Consider the following 26,773-nt stretch of genomic DNA (forward strand, 5'->3'; position numbering starts at 1 on the left):
GTGACCTCGCCCAGCAGTCTGCCGTCATCCAGGCGCATGCGTGCACGTGACCTCGCCCTTAGGGAATTATTACTGGTTATTAGAGGGTCAGAACAGAAGGTTGAGCCATAAAACAAGCAGATGAAACTCTGCAATACACACTAACCTTGTCATAGTGTTTTGGTCGGGGTGGTGTTGCTTCACAATAATATGTTCTGATTTTGAATGAATTGTAACACATTTAATTACTCAAGACTTACCATGAATACAGTATTAACAGCAATTATTTAAAAAAAAACTCAGTGAAATTAAAGAATAACTATAGTAGGCTATCTGTACATTATATACAGAGATATTTATTATACCAAATATAATGATATTTAGGATATGGTTTATTGTATTAATAGATTCTAAAATAAATCTATCAAATATGATATAATTTGTATCAGTAATATTTATATAAATACATATTTTAAAGACAAATATCCAAAAAAATATGTTTATGTTGAGATCAATAGCTTACAAAGTAAAACACATCAATTTTGCTATCTTATCACATTAACCCTGAAGTCTATATTTTGGGTCATATTTTACATATATAGGGTGTGGTTAATACTTTTGGCACATGGTATAACATCTCACATATTTATGTGCATTTTAACACGAGTCGTCTGAAAATCTTAATTTACAGTAAAGTTCTATGATAAAACAAATATACAGAAATCTACATGTGTGTACAGACAGACACACACACTTATCGCCGGCGGTGACACATGGCGCCACAGCACATTTTATAACCCATTCTGACCGGGCACCCATTTTGGTGTCAGCATCATGTCATGCTTTAGCTATTGAAAAATAGCAGATCTACAAGCTCATATCGCGCCACCGAGTGGCGCGATACGAGCTTGTAGGTCTGCTATTTTTGAATAATCTCAGAACGACTGACATTTTTAGAATCTGATCTCAGGTCAGAATGGGTTAATCAGACCAGTGTGTGTCCAGTGGAAACCTCGTATGAATCTGATCTCAGGTCAGAATGGGATAATGTTACGACGGAGCTTTTTCACACATGTTCACAAGGACGTCCATCTGCTCCATGCAGGGCTCCGATAAGCACTGAGAGCTGTGGCTCTGATTGCTCTGCCTCTTGGACACAAAGGACAGGGACTCCTTGTTGCCTTCGCCCGGAGAGGTGCTGGAGATGTGGTGGAAGAGCTTCTGGATGCCCGTGTCTCGCAGGGAGCTCCGGAACGAGCGCGCCGCAAACACGTAGAGAATGGGGTTGACGGTGCTGCTGATGAAGACCATGGCTCCGGTGATGAAGGCCATGGTGTCCCTGGCACCCTCCAGGACGTCCGCCGCGTCCGGGTGGGAGCCCTTCGTGGCCAGGCAGACGATCGACAGCACGTTCCCCACGTGGTGAGGGGTCCAGCACACGGCGAACACGACCACCATGGTGGCGATCAGGACGGTGGACTTGCGCTTTGACTTGAAGGTCATCTGGGCGATGCGGCTGCACAGGCAGCTGTAGCAGACCACCAGGATGGAGAGGGGGATCACGTAGCCCACCAGCGTCTCCAGCAGCACGCAGACCATCTCCTGGCTGTCCGAGGCGTACTCCCGGAACAGACAGTGGAGCTCATCCCCGCGACCGGGTTCTCCGTCGAGCACTTGGGTCGGGATGACGGGCACGCTGAAGACGAACGCCGCCGCCCAAAGGGCCGAGAGCACTTTGTTCAGGGCTTTCTTCTGCCTCCAGCCGGCGGAGGCGAAAGGGTCTCGCACGGCCACGAAACGCTCCACGCTCATGAGCGTCATGAGGAACACGCTGCTGTACATGCAGACGTACATGACGTACACCATGGCCTTGCAGGAGGCCTCCCCGAAGACCCAGGAGCGAGCCAGAGAGTAGATCCACAGAGGCAGGGTGATGAGCACCAGCAGGTCAGCGACGGCCAGATGCAGGATGAGCACCACGGTGTGGGAACGCTGCTTGACGTGCCTCAGGATGGTCCAGATCACCAACAGGTTCCCCGGAGCCCCCAGCAGGAAGGACAGGCCCAGGATCACACAGGTCGTCACCGTCCCACCGACAAAGGCCTCGGGGGCCATGTCTGCTCTCTGCAGGGATGGGCGAAAGTTTGAGACGTTCATGCCGTGGTGTGCAGTGAGTAAGCAGATGATGATGGTGTGTGTGTGTGTGTCCACACCACAGACGGCGAAGGGGGGACGAAAAGTGCTACACAAGCAAGCTTCCACTTCCCTTTAAGTGTAGAGTGAACAGGAAAGACATCTCTCACAAGGCACGTCTGCAGGCGCCGAGAGGTGATTCATGCATCTGACCCAATTGTGTCACGAGAGACGGTGAACAAGAAGTGTGTCACTTTCTTAAGCCGAGGTCTGGTCACTGGCGTTGGTGTTCTCCAGCACAATGCGTTTGTTCGCTAAACCGGAAGACTCGTCCCATATTTCCTGAGGTTATACATTTAGTGATAATGTTAGGTTTACAGTTTATAGGCATAGCTTTTTCTGAGGTTACCTGGTGGCGACCATTCCGAGGTCACTGGATTTAACTCAGGGACGAGCTCGTTTTGGGCAGAGTGCCCTAAGGACGTCCATATCAAGTAGACCTCTAGACCTACTGCACATGTAAACAAAGCTTGCTGCCTTTATACACATTTTACATCTGAGACTTTTTGAGAAGAAATGCTGCCATTTTGTCCCAAAGTGTCTGTAAAAGATTGGTGCTATTTGTTTCAAAAAGCTCCGACACCCTGGGAGTTTCCCACCAGAGAATATGAAATAATGTCACGTAATATAATAATACAAATGAAAGACAAACGGGTCCAAGTCTGAAATAACATTTTATTATTGAGTCAACAAAGAAATTACAGACAATGCAAAATCTATACGTTGATTGAAATGGGGTGACTACATTCCTGTAACCGGCTAAATGTGGTTGAACCTGGATGGATTGGATGTGCAGTTGCGCACGCATCCGGCAATGTTTACAACCAGTTTATAGTGTACGTACAGCATGGTAAAATAATTCTAATGAAGTAACCCTATAGTGGACCACACTATCTGCCCTGTCAAAGAACTCCATGTTGAAGTGAATTATCACTTCTATTGTACCTCTAAGCAGCAGTCATGCATTGTCCTTGGGCCCCATTCATACTTAGTTTCATGCATCGCACGTCACAAATAGCACATCTATTTTCGGTGCACGGCACAATGCACAATTAACTTAAGTATAAACCAGGCATCAGGTGCCAGGTCAGGGCTATACCCACCAATGTTCTGTTCATGGTCTATGACAGCGGTTCTCAACCTTTTCTGGGCCAGGCCTCACCCAGCAGATGGGTGGGCCGTGGTGTGTGTGTTTATTTGTCTTCTGGCTTGGATCAATAGAATATGAAGTTCATATATATATATCGATATCACAATGAAAACTCATTTTTCAAAGTTGAACATGAGTAAAATCGTGTTTCGTCAATTAGTCGGGGGCCAACTTGCAATATCGCCCTGGCCCACAGGTTGAGAACCCCAGGTGTATGGAACCCCCTGTATACAAGCGGTGTTTCCGCCACTGGCAGTCGGACATGCTTCAAACTCCAAATGAACCACTGCTTCTACGTAGCTTGTTTTGACGTGGAAATAAATCATGTTACATGACTCCCAAAGCAACAACTGGTTCGTTCCCTCTGTGAGTCATTCTAAAGGCCTATTCATAGTCTGGATTTTCGGTGGTGAGGTGACCACCGGAGCTGAAATAACGTTGAGCGGTGGTGAGTAAAAACAGAGAGAAGGACTGGAGCGGTGGCGGTGGTTTGCTCTTCACCGCGGCTCGTGACGTCATGTTGTAGTTCGGTGGTCACCTCACCACCGAAAACCCTATAACCACCGAAAATCCAGACTATGTATGAGCCTTAACTGGTTTGAAATAACTGAACAATACATACATACAACTCCCCCCCCTCAAAAAAAAAGAAAGAAAAAAAAGCACTGCAGTCTTAAAAATTACAAAATGTTTTAAAATACAAAATGTACAAGAACTGACAATACAAGGCTTGGTAAACATCAGCTAAATCTGTATTTACCTTTTTATTTTACAAAACATTTTTTATATATATTTATAGATATAATGTCCCCGGCCCAATATTGTTTTTTGTTTTTTTATATGTATATATATTTTTTTTAGGAATGACATCTATTTCAAACAAAAGTATCAAAAATAGAGTTCTTACAGTCTGTGTTGTCATGTTGAAATGGGAACGTCATCGCTCTCTCTTTGGTTGTGACAGGAGAGGAGACAGCAGCGAACGCTTTGCTGTGAATGCTGGTTTTACATCGAAAAAGACAAAGAACAAAAGAAACATTTGTTGTTGTTTTCCCATCTCCTGAAGTCTTTCAAACAACAGCCCCCCCCCCCCCCCCCCCACACACACACACAAACAAACAAAAGCGACAATAGAGTTATTCCTGAAAAGAAAAAAATAAAGGAAAAAAAAACAACAACACATCATAATCAAACAGGCTTAAGGCATTCCTAATAGTCTATAGTCAAATAGTGACATCATTGTCTCACTATTTGGAAGCAGTTTCTTTTCTCCTTTTTTTTTTTTTTAAAACAAACAATTCTTTTGACGAGACAAATTACAAACAGTCCAAAATTGGTATGCTTTGTCTCAGTGTCACATATTGCATAGGCTAAATGACATATTGTTTTTTATATAACTGGAGAAAAAGTTTGAACAATGATCGTTTGTACACCATATTTGGTACGAACACCGACACAACTCACACAGCCTGTTTAAAACAACCTGTCAATTTCACGAACGCTATAGCGTTCCTATCATGGGCGTGTCATAATATGTTGGACATTCGGCAAAAATGGGCAAACATTCGGCATGAATAGCCAATCCACAAGCTTGTACAGATGATTTGGTATAGAGGGAAAGTCATGAGGGGACCAAGTACAGACCCCTGGGTGACCCCTTCGGTCAACGAAGTATACAGGGTTTTACATGGGAGTGCTACAACTCTCCCATGGGTGTTATGCTAACTGAACTCTACTCCTATACACAGGCAGCTAGGTCTTTCTTTCTCAGTTCAAATGTTCTCTTTTTAAAAGGCATCAGGCAGGAGTTTGAATGCATAGCAGAATTTGTTTAGGTTTTGAATTCTGAAAAACAAGAACAAAAAAAAAAAAAGTCAGGGGACGAAAACAAAGATGCGAGAGTATCGCCGTATAAAAAGAAAAGTTGTGTTAAAGCAGGTGAACCATTTAATCCATTCTGAACGGGCACCCATTTTGGTGTCAGCATCATGTTATGCTTTAGCTATTGAAAAATAGCAGATCTACAAGCTCATATCGCGCCACCGAGTGGCGCGATACGAGCTTGTAGGTCTGCTATTTTTTGAAAAATCGAAGAACGACTGACATTTTTAGAATCTGATCTCAGGTCAGAATGGGTTCATCAGACCAGTGTGTGTCCGGCGGAAACCTCGTATGAATCTGATCTCAGGTCAGAATGTGTTAAAGCAGGTGAACCATTTAACGTGCTCAGCCGTTATACAAGCAGAAGGACAGTATTCCAGCATTCAAGGTCAGCCTCTCTGTCTGTGCTCCTCCAGTGATTGTTCAGGTCCGTTTATTGCTACTGTATACAGCCGTACAGTGTGGCTGTGACAAGAGTGGAAGGCACGCAGGGGTCCCTGGGAGACTTCTCCTCAAAAAACCCCCTAAAACTTAAACCTTAAAGATTTCAACCGAGCGCCGCTATTTTGGTCATGTCATTATAAACACGTTTTTAATGGGGGAAAAAAAAAGAATAATAATTAATTAATTGAAACAGTTCACCTATAATGACATGCCCAATTTTTTTATATATATATATATATATATATATATATAGTTTGAAGATTATTATTATTATTTTTACCAGGACACCGACTTAAGTATAAAATAAGTGGTTAATGCATGACAGTTCACACAGGTCTGTCTCTATGGATCATTCAAGCAACGACTTCCAACCCAAACTCGAATAAACAACCAAAACCCACTTGGACTGCCTGGGCAGCATTAGGTCCTGAGCTGCAAAAACAACAACCAACCAACCAACAAACAAACAAATAAAACAAACAAACGCAGGGTTCCTTGAAATCATATCCAAACCGACCCGAGTCGTAAAAAATACATATTTCCTCAAAAATATATTCCACATCACTTTCAGCTGCAGAAAAAAAGTACAATAAAAAGCTGTGCAAAACAACCACAAGAGCAAAAAGCTTTCACTACCATTCAAAGCTGCTATAACTGTTCCTGTTAATTAATAAGGCATTTTTGTTCAACCCTGAAGAAGTCAAAAGGGTAATAAGGGAAATAAGGTAGGGTTGCAGCCAGGAGAGGATATTATAAGGGTTCATTTACAGATATCTACAGGGCTGGAAGGTCTGTAGACGTTGTGGAATGTTTGCATATTACAGATCCCATCCAGCACCTCAAAGGACCTCTCACTACTCCACGCCGGGTCCCGGAAACACCTGAGACTTTTACACTAGAGGATTTGAACCTGATGCCACAGTACGGCGCCAGAGCGCTGGTTCTCGACGTATAGGGTCCGGCCCGGGGGAACCAAGTCTAAATGGACCCTCAAGGCCAATCACTTTATTCTTTGAGTATTCAAAAGTGACATGCGCGAGGACCTCTGCCCGACGGTGGTCGCATACCTTTGAAAAGATGAAAGGTTTGCAGACGTCTGCACAAAGTGTCGCGTTCTGATTCGTTGGGGAGATGCACGAGGCTATACATCCACTTCCTCGTTTGCGTTTTGTGGTAGCGAGTCGTAGACAAAATGACCTGCCTATAAAATAATGTTTTGAGACACGTGTTGTTGAGAGATGTCAGTCAACACTTGACACTCAAAGCATAAATTCGCCATTAAGGGGCAGAAACTTAAAGATGGAGTGCCATGATTTTCTTTCAGTTCTTATTGTTATATAAGGAGGTATAATTTCTTCAAAAAAAGTGTACACTATTTGTTAAAATGTTGTTTTTTATGTGGGCACGCCCACCAGTTCATTAAGTATGCCTGGTTTGCCTGGTGGGTGGTGATGGGTGGTGATCCACCTGAACTGAAGCCGCACCCACAGCTGTAGTTGTATGATAAAGGGGGAGGGGTTAGGGGAGGGGCTGATAATGTGATGTCACTATATTACTGTTTATTTCATTGGCCCGTTTGACTGTCAAGGGTTCAGCCTCCAGGAAGAAACCCTAAAATACAAAGTTAATACACCATTGCACATCAAAACGACTCCAGGGTGTCTAATGAAGTACTGTCACCTCATAGACGCGTGAAAAACTGGAACAATACAACAATTGTGGCACTCCATCTTTAAGGGTCCATTTGGTTCTATTTAGACACTCGAGAGTTAAACTAACACTGAGGATTCTACAGTGTAGATTGGGGTCCCAGAGATGAACCCATTCTGAACGGGCACCCATTTTGGTGTCAGCATCACGTTATGCTTTATCTATTGAAAAATAGCAGATCTACAAGCTCATATCGCGCCACCGAGTGGCGCGATATGAGCTTGTAGGTCTGCTATTTTTGAAAAATCGAATTACGACTGACATTTTTTTAATCTGATCTCAGGTCAGAATGGGTTAATCAGACCAGTGTGTTGTCCAGTGGAAACCTGGTATGAATCTGATCTCAGGTCAGAATGGGTTAAAACGGATGCTTGAAATGAAAGAGGTTGAGAAACACTGAACTTAGAGGATTCCGATGTGGGGGAAATGTGTGACGTTCGAACACGTTTACTCACGGTCCTGCATCTCCCGTCGACACTGAAACAGTGTCATCGCTGTGCTAAGTGAACCGTGATCTAAAACGTAAGAAATAAAATAAAAATAAAAATACAATTTCAATTTCGACGGGCGAATGCCGTGTGGCAGTTTCCTATGATTTCATAATTTCATCAGCAATTTAGAAGGAAAAAGAAAAATCAGAAAATATAAAAATATATAATTTCGATGTGCGAATGCTATGCATGGCAGTTTCCTATATTTCATCATTTTATCGTAGATGTCACATTCCAGCTCCGTCTCCCTCTGTATTCATGCCCTCTGTTCAGCCTATAGAATCAGCCAGGCAGTCCCCGGGGGACCCCACTTTGAGAACCAAGGCTGTTGTAGATGCATTCTATTCTACTGATAGTTTCTTTCCCCCCCCCCCAATCGAGTGACTGCTTTGTATTGTAACGTGGATGTTAGCTCTTAGATGAAGTCCTCCACAAGTAGGAGTGTCTGTCTGTCGGTGTATCCGTTACTCTGGCAGATCGCAGAGTTCATTCTCGGTCCGTGCCGTCTTCTTGCTCGTCCTGTTGTCCCTCACCGCGGTGTCTTGTCCCGGACCACGGCTATACGGCACAGGAGCAGGACCAGTGTGGAGGGCGGATCGGATCAGCAGGAGAGGAGAGGGTGTGGGACAGTCCCAGCGGAGTGCGTCCCAGGGCGGGGCGGGGCGGGGCGGGGCGGGGCTACGACTGGCTGTGTGCGGCCTGCAGAGGGCCGTGGTGCGTGGCGGGCGACTGGGACATGTCTCTGCCGATGATCTCGTTCACTGTGAAAGAAACACACAAAACAATTGTAGTAAAAAGGATGTTTTTTTTTTTTTTTTTTTCTTCTTCTGATTTTAGAATGCCCAGGTTGAAAGTGTAATAATAAAGAAACCTTAACCCATTCTGACCTGAGATCAGATTCATACGAGGTTTTCCACTGGACACACACTGGTTCTGATTAACCCATTCTGACCTGAGATCAGATTCTAAAAAAATGTCAGTCGTTCTTCGATTTTTCAAAAATAGCAGACCTACAAGCTCGTATCGCGCCACTCGGTGGCGCGATATGAGCTTGTAGATCTGCTATTTTTCAACAGCTAAGCCTAACTGAGCCCATACATCCAAACAGGAAAGTCCTATCTGATTGCATTAAACAATGTTAAACGAAGTAAACTCACTTTGCCAGTCACTTTCTGCATGCACATACCCTCTATGTGGCTGCCATGAAAACAGTCTATTGCACAATGCACATGGAAGTCATGTTCTTATTAGACCTGTCTACTTTAACCACTTCCAACCTGAAAATCCTATATTTTATAGGCGGACAATTTATAATGTAAAAACAACAGAAAACTAAAAAACTAAAAAAACACAAGCTCACGATATTGTGAGCTTGCAGATGGTCCATTTTCGCAATTTATCATACAACGAAGTACAGTATAGAGTGGTTTGTAAGAGACGTTTGCTTGAATTACAAGAGTGTTTGTGGACAAACGTCCTGCCAGCAGAGGGCGGTGGTGTATCACTCTCTCTGGGCAGAATGTTCAAACTGCCATGCTTCTCTGGGGCAGACCGCAAGTTAAAGGAGACACCAACTGGCAGCATGCAAAGGTCACAAAGTCACCGTTTTTGACATGACATCTGCTTATTCACCATCCACACACACCAGAAGAGAGAAACCATTTAGTTTAGACTGCGTGCGTAATTCCTGACCTTCGTGTCCGGGGGAATTATAAATTATACTTGTTTTTTTTGTACCAATTAAATTACCACAACACACTGACTCCTATTGAACCTGGTCCTCCACGGATGGCCAAGCATCTCAAGCTGTCCATGACTTCATCAGAGCCAGTGGTGGAAGGGAAGAACTCCAAAGTAAAAGTAACAGTACCACATTGTAAAAAAATAAGTAAAATTCTTGATTACCGGTAATAGTTGGATTAATTATTATGAATACAAATGTAACTAACTAGTAACTAAGAGTACTGTATAGTACGTACATTTACTTATTTACTTGATTACGCACTGATTGGAGCTTTAAGGCGGGATAGTACATTTCCCGGTGCATGTTATGGAGGTATGTGAGTGTGTATAAAACTAATTCATCTAATCTATAAATGTACCGTGACTCTGTACGTGTGTACGGCTGTAATCCACGTAACTCGAGAACCGTTCGCACCCCCCAACGACGTCAAATTCGACACACGCGTTCCACACCCCCGCAAGGGAGTGCAGTGCCCGGTGTCGAGTCGGTCGGACACACGGTTGTCCAGAACCGCCCACAAAATACCTCTGCCCGGGCTCTGGACTGGCCCCCCTGCCCAGCCCATGCTCCATTATGCTCCTTTCATTGTCAATGGCAAATAATGAGACGTGTGGGGTCAAAAGCTGAGGAGGCCCTCAAAAATCTCACTTGTGTGAAGTGAGGGGTAACAAGACTACTCGCCCCGTTTCTGTTTTCCTCCCAGAATTTTCCCCAGTGAGGGGTGGGAGAGGCTGGACAGCAGACGGCTGGACTTTGAATTTCTCTTAACTATAAACTTTCACGACAGCAGAACAGCCTAAGTACAAATATAATTTATGAAAAGCTACTACAGTGAAGTCTGTTCACAGAAGTTGTTGTAGGATATGTGGGGATTATCTGACGAGGTGACCATTTGAGGGGGCAAAACCTTACATATACTAAAATAATACTAAATTGTTTATAGGTTCAATATAAGTCAAATAATATAGCCTTTCCACAGGAGTATCTTTTTATATTTTTCCAAAAAGAATACAAACAGCCAAGAGCATATTACAAAGTTATCCCCCTCACTGGGGAAAATTCCGGGAGGAAAAACGGGCAAGCACCGGGGCGAGTCATCCAGTATTCGTATACTGTATATAGGAGCTAGGAGGCCCTCAAAAATCTCACTTGTGTGAAGTGAGGGGCACCCACTGTGACTGCCCGTACATGACGTCACGACGAGTGGTGGCCTGTTTTTCTATTTCTTTTTTTTGGGGGGGGAAAACGTCTGGTTTTCATGTCTGAAAGCCAGACGTTGGAGGGGCTAGTAGCGCCTCTCAAAAAGGCACATACTGTATCGTCAGGTCCGGACGGAGAGCCATTGGGGCTCACAGTGATTGTGCAAATTACTCTGCCAGCGCCCGTTGGAGCCCCGCTATTAAATAACCCATTCGGACCCGAGATCAGATTCTAAAAAAAAAATGTCTGTTTGAAAATGACAAGTTTTCTGAAAAAGCCATGTTTCTATGTCAGTCGTTCTTCGACTTTTCAAAAAACAGCAGACCTACAAGCTCGTAAGCGCGCCACTCGGTGGCGCGCTTACGAGCTTGTAGGTCTGCTGTTTTTTAAATAGCTAAAGCATAACGTAATGCTAACACCAAAAAGGGGTCCCCCGCCTAAAATGGGATAAATAAGGGAGTGCTAGCCGGGGCGCTCACGTCCGCTTTGAGCCAAACGAACGGACACAACCTCCAACAGAGGCCTGATTGTTTGGGAAGGCCATTTTCTGTTGACACCACTGGGCCCGCACTGTGACTCAAGAGCTCCACGCGGTGGGGGGGGGGGAGCCAGTAAAAATACAGCCATATATATTAAATTAACTTCAAATGTCATGCTCCCCACGGTACACAGTATATATATATATACACACACCGTCGTTGTCTGGTGGAAACCTTGTATGTCCAAAACGGTTACTTTGTCAGGAAATGAAATAAAATAAATAAATATACGTGTTCCACTGGATTCTATATGCAGTCATTATTTAGTCAGAATAGCCTGCTTAAATATTTAGAAAAGCCACAGAACCACTTTCCAAAATAAAAATAGAGCTCACAACGCGATGTTGCGGCACATTGTGAGCTTGTTAAATTGTCTATTTTCGATACTTTGTCTTGTATAACAAAAGTACGGCATTTATTTGCAGAGAGAGAGAGAGAGAGAGAGAGAGAGAGAGAGACTTTCATTTGTCTGGTATTTGTGGAAACGGTGCTAAAATATGTTCCAGTAGACTGAAATATTGTGTTATTTGTTCGCTCAAAGCATACAGGTGGCTGCAATTCCAAACTGGCCCCAGAAACCCCCCTTTACTCTTTTGATTTCTAAACGTTTTCATATGATGATGTTTTTGCATAATACTGTAATTTGTATTCAATGTTCAGATTAATCGAATACGAAGGAGAACCAATGGAAACAAGCCATTGACTTTCTTTTTCGGTTATGAATCCTCATAGCAGACCCTTGTATTGAACTGTACTTTTCCTGTGCTTTTTTTTCTCCTGCAAACTGTTTAAATAAAGTATTCAATCAATCAATCCAAAACAGAGGACAGGAAGCCGGCTTTACAAATGAGTGTGGTGCTGGGTGGGCTGCCGGGGGGCCTGTCACACAGACAGACAGACGTGTCCGTACGTGACCGACAGAACAACAAACTCTCCAATGGATTCCTCTCTCCATATTTATCACTACGTGCTGTGAGATTACAGATCTGCTATTTCCAGCATGCAAACAGTAAACGGTGCCGTCTATAAAAGCATCTATATTACAATGTGCGTTACATTCACACTCTGACGACGGTGGAGGAAACAATGCAATAATACACCAACCTGCTCATGGGGAGCCGTTGAGGGCTCAGTTTTTTTTTGGGGGACACTTTGACACTAAATCCAGGGGGATCGAACCAGGGAACCTTCCGGTTCCCGCAAGCGGCCCCAGCTCTACCTCCTGACTCCTGAGCCACTGCTGGCCCCATCAGTTCTAAACCAGGCTATACTGACCACTTGTGCAGCATGTGTTCTGTCACATCATCACACATTCCCCCAGGCTACAGATTCACTCAATACTCCAAAGTCAATATCTGATGAACAAAGATGGTTCAATACGGTAACTACGGTAACTAAGTACATTTACTCAAGTAACAATTTGACTAGCAAACGCGTTTTGAAGCCAACACTTTTGTCATTTTTACTCAAGTACAATTCTGAATACAGGCCTTTAACTTTAATTGTGGTATTGATACTTTTACTTAACTAATACATTTGAGTGCTTCTTTCACCACCGAAAAACTCCCTACTGTACTGAATGAAACGGATGATGAACGCCTATCTGTGTTAGCGTTTGATGTGGAGAGACGTTGAGTATTAATTAAAATGATATGAAAGGATAATTGAGGCTGATTATTAATGATCTATACCCACATTACTAGGACATATAAATCAATCCACAATGAAAACAACCCCTCTTGAAATGATAATGAAAACATACCAAGTGAATTAATTAACGTATTGCATCCTGGAAACAAAACAAGACCTCATTCCTCAGTGGTTTTTGCCAACAGCCTTTAACCCATTCTGACCTGAGATCAGATTCATACGAGGTTTCCGCCGGACACACACTGGTCCGATGAACCCATTCTGACCTGAGATCAGATTCTAAAAAATGTCAGTCGCTCTTCGATTTTTCAAAAAATAGCAGACCTACAAGCTCGTAGCGCGCCACTCGGTGGTGCGCTATGAGCTTGTAGATCTGCTATTTTTCAATAGCTAAAGCACGACATGATGCCAACACCAAAATGGGTTCCCGTTCAGAATGGGTTAAAACAAGACCATATTTCAAATGAAGACATATTTACAGTAACCACTTTCAACTCGGTGCCCATATTTTGGGCATGTCATTTCAGGGGAACATTTCAATTAGTTTCACACCAATTCTCAAAAAAAAACTATTAGACGTGTATAGCATTGCAATGCGTTGTGAGCCGTGGATTTGAGCTATTTTAGCTTTAGCCAAGTATTAAAATAGGGATTAAGAAGTTGTTATCTGTCCAAATAATTATGGAATATTTAAATGTGCTGTTATAGAATGTTTGTTCAGTCTTTAGAAAAAACAATCACACCTGTGTGAACCGAGTGGTGCAACTCCCCTCTCTCTCCCCACCATCCCCCATCTCTCTCTTTCTCTCTCTCTCTCTTTCTCTCATTAGCAGGCAACAGTGCAGCACTGTCTCTCTCTCTCTCTGTTTCTGGCAAAACAGCGCCCCTACTGGTACTCATACTGGTGCTGATTAACCCATTCTGACCTGAGATCAGATTCATACGAGGTTTCCACTGGACACACACTGGTCTGATTAACCCATTCTGACCTGAGATCAGATTCTAAAAATGTCAGTCGTTCTTTCGATTTTTCAAAAATAGCAGACCTACAAGCTCGTATCGCGCCACTCGGTGGCGCGATATGAGCTTGTAGATCTGCTATTTTTAAATAGCTAAAGCACGACACGATGCCGACACCAAAATGGGAGCTCGGTCAGAATTGGGTTAACGTCACAACCAACACATAGGTGAACACGGACATTGCTGTTCCTTGGAGTGGTTGCACCACTTTAAAAAAAAATCAAGAGCACACACAGAATAAACAAGTGAAATTGAAGCGAAACAAGTAAATGAGCAGACGAATTTGAAACTGGAACACTATAAGATCTCAACTGAAAAGGTATCTGTGGTTACTATAGAGCTGGAGAGACGGGGGGGGGGGGACAAACACTACATAGCAACGGTTACCATTAGAACATACTGTGATTTAACAAGACACGTTTTAAGTAACCCCAAAAAATGTCACTTGTGGCGGTTTTAAAGGTTTTATAACATTAATTTTCATTTCTTTTTCTTATTTCTTTTAGGTTTTATGACCTCAATTACACACAAAAAACCTGAACTTTGAACATTCAGTGGATTTTCTGTGGTCTGAAACTTTCTTTGGGGTTTGGAAGCCTTTTGAGCTACAATGAAAACAGGCAACACAGTGAAAACAGTGACATCTGCTGGCAAATCCCATTGACATATATGGGATTTGCAGGGTCTTACATCACTTACTGCTGGCAAATCAGAGCACCTGTTTGAGCCAGAAAACCCCAGATCACAGAAAATCGACTGAATGTTAAAAGTTCATGTTTTTTGGGTGCAATTGAGATTAGAAAACCTAAAAAAAAATAAGAACAATTCCAAAACCTTTTTTTTTAATGTCACAATCCCTTTAAGTCAATCATATTTAAGCCGATAATAATGTCATATTTAGGAGCATTCAATAAGAGATCAGGGCAATCAGCGATAGGTGAGTGGTGTTCTTAGTAAAAGTTTATCTCCGTGGTGGCGTGTATGGTGTGAGTGGGTACAATTTTGCACAGTGTGTGTGTGTGTGTGCGCGCGCGCATTGTGGTGTTTATTTGTGTGTGTGTGATGTGACACATGAGACCTAGAGCCACCGTCACTCACATCATCCTGTTAGCGTGGGAGGACTCTTCCTCTGAGACACACACACACACACACACACACACACACACACACACACACACACACACACACACACACACACACACACACACACACACACACACACACACACACACACACACACACACACACACACACACACACACACACAGCATAAATCTCCTTGTTCTATCACAATATGGAAACATAATATACCAGTGTAGTGAAGACAGTATTGTAGATGTAGTCGAATACAAGTATATAAAGTGATGGAAATACTCAACTAAAATAAAAGTGTACTCAAGTACTATTGAGTAAATGTACTTATTTACTTTCCACCACAGGACTGAAGGCGACCGGACTGTCACACACCACCAAAGTGTGAACAAAATGGTTCAAACAGAACGACATACATCTGCACAGTGAAATCCTCAGTGTTCATTGATCCATTTGTAACTCTGAGAGGGTACAACATGGTCCATTTGTACCCTCTCAGATGTGTCTCTGTTGCCAGCTACAAGCCAACACTGAGTGGGCGGCAGCCGGCAGACATCTGAAGAAAAAAAAACATCACATTGCTTCACTTTTCCGCTCCACATCTGTACCTGTGACCGTTCAGTATAAGTCATGTCAGAACGAGGCCGCGGGGCCACATTGAAAAAGGTGCTGTAAGTTGATATTTATTTTGATTAGAAAAAACAAACAAACTATTTTTTTTTTACCTATTCACCTATCACCTATATAGGCCTACTGTAGGTGAGAATTACAAAATGGGGGTGATAAAATATGAAAAAGCTACTCCTGTGGAAGTGTTATCGTATATATTAATTTACTTATATTGATCCTATAAACAATTTAATATAGGTACTCAATTCATAGTTAACGTTCAAACTTTGGAGGCTCATTTGGCTCATGGACTAAACCCATTCTGACCGGGCACCCATTTTGGTGTTGGCATCATGTTATGCTTTAGCTATTGAAAAATAGCAGATCTACAAGCTCATATCGCGCCACCGAGTGGCGCGATACGAGCTTGTAGATCTGCTATTTTTTGAAAAATCGAAGAACGACTGACGATTTTTAGAATCTGATCTCAGGTCAGAATGGGTTCATCAGACCAGTGTGTGTCCGGCGGAAACCTCGTATGAATCTGATCTCAGGTCAGAATGGACTAAAAAGTGGTTCTGAACTGAAGCGGTTCCCAATCGGTGGAAAAGGGGCCAGAGAGGCATGATGATCTTCATTTTGTTCTCTTCATTTGTCAGTCTCCTGTGCACTGGGGAGATTCACTATGCAGCTGTGCTCTTGTGTTTTAGGTATACATTTAGATAGGAATATTCTAGGGTATTCACAAATAAATATATTAATTAATTCAAATACTGTGTTTATTTTTGCAGTGAATTTCCATGCGATTCTCCCGACAGACCGACTCACAAAAAGACAAGCGCATACGGTAGATAACCCCAAGGGTCATCTGGTCTGAATACATGTGCGCGTACGCGCGTAGTAACACAAAAAGCACGCACGCACGCATGCATGCATGCACACAGCTTATAAGGTTTCGCCGAATGTCCACAAAATCAGATCTAGGTTATGATAGTTCTCAGATGCACATCATCTGTTGTTTCACTCAAGACGGTTGATTGAATCCTCTTTCATCGTTCACCTTCTAACAAATCACACTAATCACTGAAGTAACTATACAAGACAAGCTGAACTGTCTGGGATATTATGTGCAGACTGATTTATGACCAGTTAAGTGAAAAACAATTGGAATCAGACAATACTATAATAGCCTAGGGGTTTTATATTTGGCTCTGATCATTTCAAAGAGAGGATGATAACACAGCATAATAAACCACCAGTCAGTCAACAGATTTACGTGGCATGACGTACGTTTAATTCAAGACTGAACTGAAGAAAACGATCCAGAAGTGAAAGAGCGGTTTGAGTCGACAGCTCAACCTCTGACCAAATTTCGTTTGTCGATACCGGTTTCTCACGTTTACTGGTAACCGCTCCAAGACAGAAGTGATGATTCAGCGTGTGCCTGCTTGTAGTATAGTGTTGTCTCATGTCTGTGTCACTCGCCGAATATAGCTGATCTACAAGCTCACTGTGCTGTGAGCTTGTAGATCAGCTATTTATAGTTCAGCGGGACAGGAAATCCTCTATGAGGATGACTGAGAGTGGGTCTCCCTAGTTGCGTCAGAATAGGCACAGGAAGTGAAATGTCACAACATGTTGAACTTTGTGTCGCTTACCCAGAAATCAATACTTAATTTCGGTGTCGAAGCGTCCCACCCACAGTGGTTCACCGAAGACTTTAGCAAGGACTGTATTTTCACAAGACTGAACAGCAAGGGGACTAAATAAATACCTAACATAGTGCTTTGTTTGTTTTATTGAACCTTTTTACACTTTCCTCTAAGTGAATATACAGAGGAAACTGCGCCTCTCACAGTAAAATGTTGTACTCAATAGTGGTAGTGGACTAGTGCATGTTGGAGTACTCTGATTTACTCTTCTTTTACTTAAAATGTAAGACCACTTTGGTAGAGGTTTGGGTTCTGTAGTTACCTTGCCATGATGTGACTCCAAAATGTGGACAAGAAATCAAAAATAATTGCTCCAGTGATTAGAAATTGATCATTTAAAATATGCTCCTCATTGACTTACACTGTACACTGAAACAGCTCTCAAAGTCACTCTTTTAGTACGTAAACAAACAAACAAACAAACAAACGACAGTATAAAACTCGTACTGTTTTATAATAAAAACATTTTAAGTTACAGTTGATTTTGCAAAATTATTTTTATTGGGAAAACCCGGACTGGATCCGTGGATCCGGATCTTCAAATAGTAATTATCAAATATATTTGTAATAAAAAAGTAACTAGTAACTAAAACTTTCAAGTAATTGTAGTGGAGTAAAATGGGCATACATGTACATACAAAATTGCATGCAGGTACAGTAGGCTACTGCACTAGTTAATGTACTAGTTACTTTAACCCATTCTGAACGGGAACCCATTTTGGTGTTGGCATCATGTCGTGCTTTAGCTATTGAAAAATAGCAGATCTACAAGCTCATAGCGCGCCACCGAGTGGCGCGCTACGAGCTTGTAGGTCTGCTATTTTTGAAAAATCGAAGAACGACTGACATTTTTTAGAATCTGATCTCAGGTCAGAATGGGTTAATCAGACCAGTGTGTGTCCAGTGGAAAACCTCGTATGAATCTGATCTCAGGTCAGAATGGGTTAAACTACTGGGAGGGCTTCACTAGTACTACTAGTACTGTAGGTAAACTGGGTATAATTCCCTGGTAAAGGTCCATTAGTAATGCATGACAGTAAAGATTACTCATAATCAAATAAGCAATGAGAGGGGAAAGTCACATTAATCTCCCTCTAGCTGTGGTAGACGCAGATATCAACCCCTGTCACCCTTAAATGAAAAACACCCCAGTCAAACGCCAACGGTCAAAATAATGTCACGCTAATGAGAAAGGAGCTGCTCGACCTTTTCCCATTTCGACTCATGAGGCACGAATGCTGTCAAAAATCTGCACATGATGAGTGACTCAATGTGACTCCTGGAACCTGGATCTCCTTCTTTTTAATTTCCCAGAATTGACCACCAGATCCAAGGCCTACTGCGAATCGTTAGCGTCACGTCTCCATTATGCGAGGGACGCATTAAAAAAAGAGACATTCTGTATTGAAAGGCTTCCCGTAATGCGAAACAGCAGTGAGAAGATGGACAGATGGACGTGCGGTACCCTAAACATGTCTACTGTCGGAATGGAAAAATGGGTGATTATCATAACCCCCGATGACACGTTCAAGAAAATTTCCCTGACCTGGGTAGAAGAAGAAAAAAAAACTGATCGGACTGATTGTCCGATCCAGTGGATGACGAATACGCGCCACAAGCGGAAAACGCACGAGTGGACAAGGCAGGAGAAAAAATAAAGAGAAGAATCAGATTTGGGCTGATGTCAAACACATGCAGTTTCCACTCGGCATGGTCATGCTAATGACGTACGCACGCCTTCACGAGGCCCTGGGTACGGCACAAAATATGAGACGTTCGCTGGCTGGTGTGATCTGCTTGAGCAATGTGCTTCACTGGACAAACAGCGTCCAGTGTATGGAAACACTCTACTGAAATGTTCCAAGCTTTCTAAGTCAATCTTTTATCAGTCTGGCATTCTCTCTGTTACTTTATTTTTTTTATTTTACATTTTGACTGGAGGAGTGAGTGAGTGAGTGAGTGAGTGAGTGAGTGAGTGAGTGGGCGGGCGAGTGAGCGAGCGAGTGAGCGAGTGAGCGAGGAAGGCACATACAGTCTGTTTCAGAAAGTCACTCATCTCTGTGAATCATCGGCAGATTTCCCATTTGTGATTATAAGTGATTCAAGAGACGGGCGTCTTTGATGTGGGCCACAGATCTCACCAGATGACCACACATAGGACCCGCTTTTATAGGAAGAAAACATTTAACCCATTCTGAACGGGCACCCATTTTGGTGTTAGCATCATGTTATGCTTCATCTATTGAAAAATAGCAGATCTACAAGCTCATATCGCGCCACCGAGTGGCGCGATACGAGCTTGTAGGTCTGCTATTTTTGAAAAATCGAAGAGCGACTGACATTTTTTTTTAGAATCTGATCTCAGGTCAGAATGGGTTAATCAGACCAGTGTGTGTCCAGTTGGAAACCTCGTATGAATCTGATCTCAGGTCAGAATGGGTTAAGCACTGGCGACCCGGGCAGCTCAGCCATATATGGTCGCCCCAAGCAAATGTTTCACCGTCCCACGCAAAGGACATACGGTAGCCGTTCTACAAGCTCACAACGCGTGAGCTTGTAGGGACCCTGTCGTTATGACAGCAGTATAAAGCGTGAAGTTTCTTCATGTTGCCTGGTCCTTTTTCACCTGGGTTTGAAAACTACAATCACACTCATGCTTTCACACTTAACACTAGTTCCTGTTCCATCCTGTTGGTACACGAAGACGGCTATTTGGGGCATTATATTTTGACGTGTCACTCTGAAATGGAAAGCTGTGTGTGTTTCAACCAATCAGAGTGTTGCGTCCCTTTAGGCTATGGGACGTAGCTCCGCTACATGCACGGCCCGTGGAGGTTGTTTGTTTACGAGTCACAGACAGATGGGCAGCAAAGGCTTGTGGCTTTTTTTCTAAACCTATGTTTTCAGATACATATTTTAGCGTGCTGAAATAAGTTTAAAACTGGTAATACACTGTCTGGATGTCATCTGGAATGAGATTAAAAACAGAGTAGTTCTGTAACCAAAACCTGCTGTGTTTGGAGGAATGAGCAGCGATGGGAATGAACCAGGTGAATGAAATCAAGATTCGTGCTGGAATCGACACGTCATCACGCAGCACGTCTTCATTCAAAGGAAGTCATTCAAATTGGATTTTATGGATTTTTGATATAAAAATACACAAAATTTGATTTTTTTCCCATTGTTTTGGCATAGATAGGTATATTCAGTGATTTCACTTAATTCAAATATCACTTATTTTTTATGTTTTGTTGTGATAATCCTCCCTACTATAGAGTGTGCTGGCCATATAAGGAGTTCCTCCCTGTCCCCAGTTAACCCCTGGGGGTCAAAAAAACCTTAGGTTTCGTTTTTTGACTCTCTATCCTGATTGGACGAAAGGCTGGGTCCCACAGCCAAAAACGAACCTAAGGTCTTTTGAGTGAAATCACTGAATATACCTTTAAGTAGGGCTATGCCCATATGATGAACACAGATATTCTCTAAAAGTGTGAAAAACGTATTTTTAAACGTCTTTAAATATCTGTTTGCACAGAGACTATATATTCCACAAGAAAAGAACAAGCAAACAAAACAAAAAACATTATGACTAAAACCATGGCACAATACTTGACTCATATGGCCAGTTCCTCAAAATAAATGATGGTTTAGCTTTACAGCACGGCAGCAAAAAAAATCATTATTTCTGTGGCTTTAAAATGCAGTATTCAGCACTGTTCCAACAAGACCAAGCTAAGTGTGGGTTGCTGCTAAACTAGGGAAGGGTGAGTCAGTGAAGTAAAAAATAAAACAACAGTGTGCAAGGACATACAGACACAAAATACAACATCCAATATGCTCTATATGCCAGGGGTGCCCACACTTTTATGACGTGAGAGCTACAGTAGTTAGGGGGGTTTTGTATTTAATTTGTAATGCTACAGACATTTGTGCGCAGCAAACACTGTTGAAAACAAAATATTGCATTGTGAGTTTGAGCTTACAATCTTTTGTCAATCAATCAAGTCACCTTTTAACTCAAGTGGCAGATTCCAAAAAATAGTTTTTTATATATTTAAATTAAATATTCTTTAGGGACATGTCATGTGATCTACCTGTACAGCCTTTGTGATCTATACTGGTAGATCACGATCTACCTTTTGGGCACATATAATGTATAAACCCATTCTGACCTGAGATCAGATTCATACGAGGTTTCCACTGGACACACACTGGTCTGATCAACCCATTCTGACCTGAGATCAGATTCTAAAAATGTCAGTCGTTCTTCGATTTTTCAAAAAATAGCAGACCTACAAGCTCGTATCGCACCACTCGGTGGCGCGATACGAGCTTGTAGATCTGCTATTTTTCAATAGCTAAAGCATAACATGATGCCGACACCAAAATGGGTGCCCGGTCAGAATGGGTTAAATGCATAGAGCATAGAGTCTATGCTCTATGCATTTAATACATATATTATAAAACCACTTTGCCCTTCGTATAAAGCCTTCACTTGCGTGCCATAACAAATAGTGACTATAGTGAAGGTTTTCAATCATCCAGTCTAGTCATTCAGCAAAACCTCTGAGGCTGCGACGAAACACGGCAGGTCAGGAACACCATGTGAACAATGGCGCGTTAACACAGGGTAGCAGAGAGCCACTTATGAAGACCATAAGCATAATATCTCACCCCAGCCAAGGGGGGGGGGGGGGGGATTCCCTCTTAGGCTAATGGTTGTATATCTGCCCACGCATGCAGGACACCACGTGTTTGAATCTCAGGCATTTCAAAAGCACTGCAGTTCACCGCCTGGGGCCCTGGAGGCGTCGGACGTAGAGTACAGTAGACAGCGACGTTCAATTTCACATAAAAAAAACGGGTTGAAACCAACACACGACCGTGGTTAAATAAACGTTAAATAAACGTTAAATAACAGTCCTGGCCTGTCCCTTTTCCCCTGAACCAGAGACAACATACACAGTGCTCGTCAGCGCAGAAGAACGTCCAAGGCTTTCCTCTGGTCCCGCTGCGCCCCAACCAACGCCTGGCCCGAGGGGCAAGAGGAGAACCGCAGAACACAACGCAATGCTATAGAGCGAGCGCCAACATCAGGCCTCGGCCGCCAAAGGCCAAGATGCGAAAGTGAACGGAAAGACGACACGCGGAGCCCGTTTCCACATGTTTGCCGCGGCGGGGTGGGTTTTGGCGCGGTATGTTTTGCCATGGTCTTTAATGAGTGGCAGCCTTTGGTCGTCGGAGGAGGAGGAGGAGGACTGCCATTTTCCTAAGTGGTGTTATTTTTTCCTGCTGTTCAATGAGGGGTTCTGTGTCGTTAATCTGCCATGGCTGAGCAGTGGCAGCGTGCGGCTTGGTCTGGCACCGGTCACGGTCACACACACACACGTCACACACACACACACACACACACACACACACACACACACACACACACACACACAGTACGGGAGTACGTTATGAATACATTTGTGAGCAAATATGCATGACCCTGAATGATTTCTTTAGGGTAAGACTTTTACCTAACAGGTCTGGGAATCTACAGTGCCGTAGCCAATCACCTGAGCAGGGGGTCCAGCAGTTAGTTTAGTTTGTTACAAAAATCACTCTGCTAAGAGTTAATCAAGCAATTCAATGAAATAATTTATTACATGGCTTGGTTGAATGCTTGATTCCGATTGGTCAATGGCAGTGGCGTGCACAGACATTTAGAGGGGCAGGTGCTCAAGTGAAAAAAGGGCACCTTGTGCAGCGCATTTTGGGGCGGAAACCCATTTTGGTGCTTTAGCTATTGAAAAATAGCAGACCTACAAGCTCATAGCGCGCCACCGAGTGGCGCGCTACGAGCTTGTAGGTCTGCTATTTATTTATTTTATCGAAGAACCACTGACATGGAAACATAGCTTTAGATTGTGGGGGCCTAAATAATATAGTAGAAGCGTTTTTTTTATCAAGATTTGATCAATGTCAACGCATGGACCACACACTACAAATTATTTTCTTTTTTTTCTTTTTAAGAGCAAAATTGCCAAAAGGGCAGGGGGTACTCTAGCACCCCCTAGTGTCTATCTGTGCACGCCACTGGTCAATGGCAGTATTCAGTATCGATAACAGGCCGCTCCGCTCTATAACAGGCCGATGCCTAATCAAACCATCGGAGCACCTGCTGCTGATGTACTGCTGTTTCCAACATGACAGCCATGTAAACACACACACAACGTCACTTAAAGCTAAACATTGCTCTCAAGAAATGTTTCTGAAAACATTTGAGCGAGAAATAGACGAAAGCAGTATACCTGAAAATGGATTCAACTTGATCAACTTATCACTTCCTTGTTTTTTGACAGTGCTGCAACTGGGCAGACGCGACACTTACATTCATTACCGCAAGCAAGAACATATCTTGTTTTGTTGTGTTTTGGGTCAATTTATTAATTTACGTCATGCAATATAAGCGGGATAATTGGCAGAGGTGGTTAATCACCCTAACGGTGAATTATATCCCGACCTAGGCAGATATTATCCCTTACATAACATTATAGGACAAGATAGCAAATAGGGCTTTAATGTATTCCTTGATAGTTGATATATATATATATATATATATATTAAGAAGAAGCAGAAGAACAAGAAAAAACACACATATTCATTGTTCGACTATTATGCCAAAGAAGAAATATATATATAGCATATACAGAATAATCGCTGGATTATAATGGATATCTGCAGCCCCACACTGCTATGAGGACGGCCTGGCGTGCGGTCGGAGCTATATTCCTAAATGGTTAGAGTTACAGTTGATATGGACCCAGAGAGAGCATGGCCAGTGACAGCTGTGCTACTTTCAGAAGCCTCAGAAACGGACCCTGATTAGCTTGTGCTTCAAATTTAGACCTGGGTGTGTGTGTGTGTGTGTGTGTGTGTGTGTATATATATAGGCGGGTGTATGTATGTGATGAGAAGACATGTTGTATGTTGTTGTTTATGGAGCAAGCAAAGCATGTCAACATGTCTTTAGGCGTGTTTGGCGTTTACATGGGTTATATCTGTTTTAATGCAACTAGACAGGCATGCATTGCACGCGCACAGACACAGACACACACACACACACACACACACACACACACACACACACACACACACACACACAGACAGACAGACAGACAGACAGACAGACAGACAGACAGACAGACAGACAGACAGACAGACAGACAGACAGACAGACAGACAGACAGACAGACAGACAGACAGACAGACAGACAGACAGACAGACAGACAGACAGAATATTTCACCTTTGTTTTTGTGTAACTGCACTGTACTTTATGTGTGAGCCTCTGTGTGTGTGTGCGTGTGTGTGTGTGTGTGTGTGTGTGTGTGTGTCTGTGTGTGTGTGTGTGTGTGAGAGAGAGAGAATGTGTGTGTGTGTGTGTCTCAGCTGAGAGACCCTGTGGTGAGATTGGATCTTGAATTTGTCCATCTGCCTGTCGGTCTGTCTTCTCACCTCCCAAGACCTCTTCCCCAATCGCTCGCGCGCACACACACACACACACACACACACACACACACACACACACACACACACACACACACCTCCAGTATGCTCTCGTGTACGTCACAGGGCCATCTGCTAGCTAACCACAGCAGTTTTCTCTAAAGTGACGTTTGTAGTCTCTCATGGTGCCCCAGCACCCCCCCCCCCTCCCCCCGCCACACACACATGCACACACACACACACACACACACACACACACACACACACACACACACACACATGCACACACACACACACACACACACACACACACACACACACACACACACACACACACACACACACACACACACACACACACGCACACGCACACGCACACTCACACTCACACTCACACACGTGAAGGTGGTTCTAGAGGAGAATCAACCGGCCCGTCATTAGAGGCAACATTTTCCCCTCAAATTGCAATATTTAAAACGTTCAACATTTGACCAACAAACTCACAACACACCACTGCAATATTTGTTATATATCTCCAATGAAGTGAAATGGATGAACACTAGATGTAAAAACATAATTTCTATGTGTGAAATGCATTCATACCATTGTTTCTTACTTATTTATTAATTCGTGGCTATTGGTCACAGACCCCCATCTGAAAATAATTTGTGTCAGGTATAGCAGACTTTTACGTTTTTAATATGTATGCGACGTGTTTGTAGATCGTACTATTTTCAAATAGCCGAGTGGTCAAACTGATTGTGACGCTACATTGTATATAGAAAGACATTTTGCCCGGGCAGTGGGGGGACCCACTGCAACCTCTTCAAGGTCCCCAGAACCTATTTTGAGAACCACTACACTATAATGTATAACGTTGTACCTGATTACATTATGTCTGTGTGTCTGTCACATGTGTTTGTTTGCGGTGGTCTACTTAACAGATTCTATACATAGGACGTCTGAGAACGTCATAAGGATCCCGAAATATTAGTACTATTGACGTGTGAGGACGTCCTAGCGACGTCCCAGCGACGCGGGGCGAGATAAGAATATTCAGAATTTTTAAATTTTATTTTTTTGGCATTTCGCTTTTCGCTTGCCGTATGCTAACGCTCAGTGCAACTATTAGCTTGTCATTGACTCCCACGTTAGCGCGGCGGAAAGAATGACTCGTATCTCCTAATCCAGGGCGCTCTCCGTGGTGATGAATGGATCGATATGCTGGCGCTTCATTTCTGCTCATCATCCGTCTCTCCCGCAAAATATGAACGCTTTTTGGAGCGTAAAACAATATATTAAGATGATCGGGGATGTGAGGTCCCTTTGTAAAGTCAACTTTTTTAGGCAAGTGTTTCCTGTTTCATGGCTTTCAAAGTAAAAGCGATCAGACAACTCTGGCACTCTATAGCCTTTATTTTGAAGGCACTTCCTGTACTAAACGTGTTAAGGGTGTGCGTCATTTTACCTCCTAAAAACCCATGGGCTGTGTGGGTGATTCTGTGCACTCACTTGCTACTTCAAAACATGGCCTATACAGAGACAGGCTGGCACAGAAAAAAAACACACAGGCTATTTATAGCCACCGGCTCGAGGGGAGAGAGAGCTTGAAGTCATGCGTTGAACCGTGACACTCACAAACTTTTCTCACAGTTCCTGCTTCATAGCTGTCTTATAGATGGAGACAGCTACTTTTCACAGTAGTGTGTGTGTGTGCGTGCGTGCGTGCGTGTGTGTGTGTGCAAGCGTGAAACAGAGACACACACACACACACACGCACGCACATGCGCACGCATATAGGGCTTTAATCCTTTAACATTTACGTTTTCTTTAAAGAAACATATCACTTACCCCCTTTAACCCATT

At 43.1% G+C, this 26,773-nt stretch overlaps 2 protein-coding genes across 4 annotated transcripts in view; both read right to left on the reverse strand.

The window, feature by feature from the left end:
* Window positions 1-596: 596 nt before the first annotated feature.
* Window positions 597-2,120, reverse strand: LOC310853289 (leukotriene B4 receptor 1-like). Its single transcript, XM_083757569.1, has 2 exons — window positions 1,034-2,120; window positions 597-782 (listed from the first exon to the last, which is right to left on the reverse strand). Exons 1-2 carry the CDS (start codon window positions 2,092-2,094, stop codon window positions 734-736), a joined length of 1,110 nt encoding a protein of 369 aa, XP_083613695.1. The 5' UTR covers window positions 2,095-2,120; the 3' UTR covers window positions 597-733.
* Window positions 2,121-7,565: 5,445 nt separating this feature from the next.
* The window catches only part of nfatc3a (nuclear factor of activated T cells 3a), a 147,645-nt gene continuing 128,437 nt past the window's right edge, over window positions 7,566-26,773 (reverse strand). For all 3 annotated transcript variants that reach the window (XM_083760200.1, XM_083760201.1, XM_083760202.1), the window contains exon 11: window positions 7,566-8,609. In XM_083760200.1, the coding sequence (XP_083616326.1) occupies window positions 8,527-8,609 (83 nt within the window). In that variant the 3' untranslated portion in view covers window positions 7,566-8,526. The remainder of the gene's footprint in view (window positions 8,610-26,773) is intronic.

The sequence above is a fragment of the Protomyctophum parallelum genome (assembly GCF_964188405.1).
Source record: "Protomyctophum parallelum genome assembly, chromosome: 2".
Classification (NCBI taxonomy): Eukaryota; Metazoa; Chordata; class Actinopteri; order Myctophiformes; family Myctophidae; genus Protomyctophum; species Protomyctophum parallelum.

Bases quoted from the DNA above. Each gene is read 5' to 3' on its own strand.
- LOC310853289 (XM_083757569.1), bottom strand. From the start codon at position 2,094: ATGGCCCCCGAGGCCTTTGTCGGTGGGACGGTGACGACCTGTGTGATC. The intron at 783-1,033 runs GTAACATTATCC...GTGCCCGGTCAG, and splicing joins ATGTGTGAAAAAGCTCCGTC to AATGGGTTATAAAATGTGCT.